The 6000-nt window shown below is 29.8% G+C and overlaps 1 protein-coding gene across 1 annotated transcript; it reads left to right on the plus strand.

The window, feature by feature from the left end:
- Positions 1-3090: 3090 nt before the first annotated feature.
- On the plus strand, positions 3091-4583 carry LOC136089319 (uncharacterized). The gene is made up of 2 exons (XM_065815276.1): positions 3091-4071; positions 4214-4583. The coding sequence occupies exons 1-2, from the start codon at positions 3112-3114 to the stop codon at positions 4382-4384; spliced, it is 1131 nt and encodes a 376-aa protein (XP_065671348.1). The 5' UTR covers positions 3091-3111; the 3' UTR covers positions 4385-4583.
- The last annotated feature ends 1417 nt before the right edge of the window (positions 4584-6000 follow it).

The raw sequence follows: 6000 nt of genomic DNA on the forward strand, positions 1-6000 counted from the left end.
AAATCCACTGCATAAGAACTAAAACTAAAATTAGATATATTTCAATTAAACGTACCGTAAGATTGGGTGGCTTTGGCCCTACTGACTGACTGGCCCTACTGGATGATTTTAGCCCAAGCAAAATTTTTGTTTAAAAATGGTTTAAAATCGATATCTCAAGGTATGCCGGTAATGTTTAGTAGCAAATTGTGGGAAATTTATTATTTATTTATTCTAACTTAGTTTACTTAACTCGAGTCTTTGTGATACTATTTTAAGTTGCACTTTAGAAGCACCTAAAATCCGAATTTTTTTAGGTGTGTAAACTTTTACATCAATAGCAGTACCTGGAGAAGGTTTTTTATTGGAATATAGGGTAAAGGAAGGTATGTTCGTGATATATGTAATTTCGTGATATTTCGCTCGGCATTTGTAGCGAACATACCTATTAGTCAAAAACATCGAAATTGCGTCAAATGGTACCCCGGGGTACTACTGTCGATTCACAAATAGTCGTTGGGTGCGTGTGATACGTCAATTGTTTACTATCAGTTTGTACATTCTTTAGCATTATTTAACGTGCGTTCAGCACATTTGTTTGGAGTACTTGTCCAACATTTTTATTTCCAGACTTGTGTTTTAAGGTAAGTAAATTATTTTTATTAAATATTAAACTAGAAAAGATGCTTGATTTAATGGTAAAACTTTTGTTTTTTTATTAACTTCCTATAACTTATGATTCCTTATCGCAGTTACACATTTTCTTAACGTTTTCACCTCAAATGAATTTACATTTTTAATCATGTTTCTTTTATTAAATATAATGACATTAAAAATTGTTTTAAGCACGATATAACTATATAGTTAAATGATAATAATATCTTTCTCTATACGAATCTGCAAATATTTTTGCAACCACTAGATGTAGGAATATACAAGCCACTTAAGTCAAACTGGGCCACTAGCTTAAATGACTTTATGAGGGAAAATCCTGGAGAAAAACCAAATCGGACAACTTTTCATACAATATTGAATCCAGCATTTATGAAAAGCTTTTCTAAAAAAAATATAGAAAATGCATTTAAAAAAAGTGGCATTTGCCCTTTAAATAAAAATGCCATTCCTCCAGAAGCAATAGCTCCATCTCAATTGACAAACAGAGAGATTCAAAGTACAGAAATTCAACCACACAGTAATACTGCTATACAAACATTGTTAACTATTCCATCTGTAGAGCCAACCACACCTAACCCTAATAGGCCAAAAAGGGATTCAAGTGCAAAGTGTCTGACTCCTCCTGATCAACCTATTCCATTAACTTCAAAGGATTCTATTCCTGTATGTTCTAAAAAAAGTAAAAAAAATAAAAATGCTTCAAAAGATGATGATTGGGAGTGCGGTGTTTGTAAAAAAAGTTACAACAGTGATGTAAAAAAAAAAAAAAGGAAAAAAATGGGTGCAGTGTTCCTATTGTTTAGTACCTTATCATGAGAGTTGTCAAACATATGAGGACATTGGTGAAGTATTTATGTGTGATACATGTTGTCAACAAGAATGTGATTTAGAAAAATAAGTTAATCAGATATAAGTATGGTTAATATTATAGTTATTATATTAAGAGTTTTTTGTAGGTCTGTTATTTTATTTTCTAAGCTACCTATGTTAAAAGTATATTTTTTTTATATATAAATATAAAGTAATGAAAGTATTATTATAATTTTGTTAACTTATAAGCCTGACTATATTTATATTTTATGAACTTAAAGTCTGATTGAATAGTTATGAATTCAAAACAAGTGTTGATATTTTTTGTTATATTATACCAGATGTTATACTTAATTAATAAAGAAAAATTTAAATATTATTGTGTATTCACGAAATTACCTAACCACTATCACGAAATTAAATATCATATCACAAAATTACCTAACTTTTCTCAATGACTTTTGAGCTTTTATAAAAACTTATCAAAGGACTTAAAATCCCAAAACTGCATAGATTCTAGTAACTTTACTCTATGTACATCAAACAATTAAAGTAATTAAGTAAAATTACTGAAATTGACTTTGTAATTACACATCTAGTTAATTTATCACGAACATACCTTCCTTTACCCTACACTGAATTAATTTTAAACCATTAGTGTTTGATTCTATCTTGTTTTGAAAGCTTAACAGTTTATTACTTTTTTGCAATTGAGATTTTAAAAAATAGGTTGTCTTTGGCCCACTACATAGGGTGACATTAGCCCGGGCTAAAGTCACCCCATGTATTAGAGTAAACCTTTTTTAGTGATCATTTATAGATATTATGGTAGTTACTATGTTGGAATGAAAAATTTTGTAGTAGTAATGCAATAGAAAATTAGTATAACAGTTTGTATTAGTAAATAGCGAAATTTGTTTAGTTCTTAGTTTAAATATGCCACAATATTACAAGCCAAATCGTGGAAAAAGAAAATATGTTACTTATGCTTTAGAACAGTTAGACAATGCATTAAAAGATTTAAAGAATGGTTTAATTACTCAACAACAAGCAGCTTTGAAATACGATATACCAAGATCAACATTAAAAAATAAAATAAAACAGACATATCCTAAAAAGTATGGTGGTCAGCAAATATTTACACCAAAAGAAAAAGACATGTTTAAGGCATATGCAATAAAATCATCTGAGTTTGGTTTTCCTGTTGATAAATATGATTTAAGATGCATAGTAAAAGGGTATTTAGAGAAAAAAGGCGTCGTTACACCTCAGTTCAAAAATAATTTTCCAGACGGCGATTGGATTCGATCTTTTTTAAAAAGAAATCCAGAATTCACAGTAAGATTTGCAAGCAACATAAAGCGAAAGAGAGCAGAAAAAGGAACGACTGTGATTGATAACTACTTTATAAATCTATCAAATTAAATAAGTAATATATCACCTGATAATATATGGAATTATGATGAAACCAATCTCAGTGATGATCCAGGTAAAAAAAAAATATTAACAAAGCGTGGATGTAAGTATCCTGAACGCATAATTAAATCTACAAAGACCTCGTTCTCTGTGATATTTTGTGGCAATGCTAATGGTGAATTGCTACCACCTTATGTTGTTTATAAACCTGAGTCGTTATGGAATACATGGATGGAACATGGGCCACCAAAAGCACGTTATAACAGATCAAAAAGTAGTTTGTTTGACTCAACATGTTTTGAGGACTGGTTTTTCTCTTTACTTCTTCCAAGACTTAAGAAGGCTCAAGGAAGAAGTGTCATTATAGGTGATAACGTATCTTCACATTTGAGCATTGCAGTACTGGATGCATGTCAAAGCAATAACATAGGATTTGTGGCATTACCAGCAAACTCTACACATCTCACGCAGCCATTAGATGTTGCCTACTTTAGACCTATGAAGATTAACTGGCGCAAAATATTATGTGAATGGAAGGAGAAAGGAAAAGGAAGGAGAGTTGCTTCTCTTCCTAAAGATGAATTTCCTAGACTTTTAGACCGTTTAATTACCAACTTAAATGAACATGGGAATGATAACCTTAGAGCTGGTTTTCGCAAAACTGGAATTTTTCCATTAGACAAGTCTCAAGTGCTTTCACGACTACCATGTTGTAATGTAGGTTTAGACTCAACTACTGATTTAGTAAGCCAATCATTTTTAGATCATTTATGTAAGTCACTGGATGATCCCTCAGATAAAAAACCAAAGCGACGTAAAGTATGTGCTGTCCCAGGTAAAAGCTTATGTTCAACAGATTTATCATCTTGTGTTATAAATGAAAATAATGGATTAAATTCAAACAATGTAGATACACCTATCAGTATTATAAATACAATTGATACCAACAACATTGACTTTGCTGGCCCAAGTACAAATACTGGATCTACTGAGACTTCTAATCTAATTTTTGCGGCTGTAAGTTTAGTCATAAAAAGTCATACAGAATCTTTAGATCATTCAGCATTAGACAAAAAGAACTTTCAAAATATTGATAAAACAAAAAATGTTTGTAAAAAGGAGAAATTGTTAAATCTTGAAGAGAATTGTTATGTAATTGTTAAATGCAATGGAGAGTTAAATCCTGGACAGGTTTGTTTATTTATTTTGAATTATTTATATTTAGCTAATCAATTAGTAAACTTTATAACTAATTATTTTAATAACAAATATTATTTAATGTAATAACTATTGAATAATTTTAAAGTAACTTTCGAAATTTTTTTTTCTGCAGTTGAAAAAATTAAGAAAAAATGGAGCAGAAATTACTATTATGAAAAAAAATGGACTTAACTGGAAATGGTCACTACCAGCAGTGCAACTTTTTTTTCCCCAGTCTGAAATAGTCGATTTTATTGAGGAACCTAAGAAAATTTCGAAAAGAGGAATTTATTCAGTTCCATAACTTTTTCACTAAATTTTTTAAAACATTTATTTAGTCATTTTTGTTAACTTTATACCTAAACTGTTTTGTTTACTTGGTACCTATACTTGTTTAGTTTGTACCTATATTTTATTTACTGTATACAAGAACTTTGTTACTAAATTTTTTTTTGTCACTTTATTTTTGTAAATTTATTTTCTTTGCCTAAATATTATTGTTTTTATTGCTGTTTTGCTTCCTTTAGTCCCTTTTTACAGGGTTGGGCCCATGTTACCCCAACACACAGGGCGACTTTGGCCCACCATTTAAACCACCCAAAAGATACTTTAGGTAAATAATTTTTAAATGGGAGACAGATAGTTCTAAATATCCTTTCTATGTACTTCTAATAGTACTTAGTGTTTGAGGAAATAACTTTTGTGGCTTTCATGCAATAGACATTAAGGTGCAAAATGGGCCAAAGCCACCCAATCTTACGGTATTAATATTTTTATTTTGAAAACAATAAAAAATCGTAGCTAAAATGTTCTAGAAATTTCCGCAATAAAATAACGCAAAACTGTTAAGGAGAAGTAGGACAGCAACTTTTTTCTTTATTCCGCTTCACCCATATGTTGGGAAGACGAAATAAAACTAAAATTACAGCCATACTGTTAAAGCTAAATATAAATTGAATTGCTAAATGTTAGATGATAAGTGCATTTCCCTATAAAATCGAAAATTTGGTGCAAAAACAGTCGAAAATGAATGCATACATGAGTTACTAGACTGTCAGCAAAAGTACTTCTTGGGGTATTTTCAAAAAAAAGAATTTTCACCGTGCGCAGCGAGGGGAAATGATGTCAACTAAAAAGAGCACATGAAATCTATACGTTTACATTAAGTAACAGTAATTAGGCACTACTGCGAAATAAAATTACAGGGGTGTCCCACTTCTCCTGCGTCCCACTCTCCCCTACTTAAAAATAAATAGAGTAGTCGTGCGTTAGCGAAAAAAAAGGAATGGTTTGCAAAAATTGCGTTTTTTTAATTCTTTTTTTAATTCTTACCATTTCTCATTAAAAAAAATTGTTTGCTTTTACTTATCAAAACATCATTTAAGATTAGAATTTATATTTCTTCAGAATAACGATTTTTAAGAATTTGTAAATGAAGTTATAATACAGCTTTTGTAATGATTAGCGACAGATTGGAAGTTGTTTCTTTGTAATAAAAACACGTGTTTTTGTTTACACCACGTAAAAAAATAGTGTTTTGCTAGGTATTTCCCTGCTTGGTTGCAATTTAAGGTGGCTATTGACCGTAATTGGATATTACGCAATTGACAGTAGCATAAATGCATAAATTATTTTTTAAGAAATAAACGATTTTAATATTTTGCAAATTAAAATATTTATAATATTATTATATGCCATTTAATTAATTTGGTTTATACAAATTAACTAATTGACTTTACTTTTGATCTAAAATTTATTACGAAAGCTGTATAAATTTCAAAGAATACTTCAAACTATAACAATAGTTCTGAGAATAAAACAAAGTTTAGTTTATCCTAATATACATTTTATGGTTCCAGTATTTCATAATCATGAAGTGCATATTCCTTTACTTTACGAAATATTATCCCACAAAGCAAT

The sequence above is a fragment of the Hydra vulgaris genome, chromosome 13, assembly GCF_038396675.1.
Source record: "Hydra vulgaris chromosome 13, alternate assembly HydraT2T_AEP".
NCBI lineage: Eukaryota > Metazoa > Cnidaria > Hydrozoa > Anthoathecata > Hydridae > Hydra > Hydra vulgaris.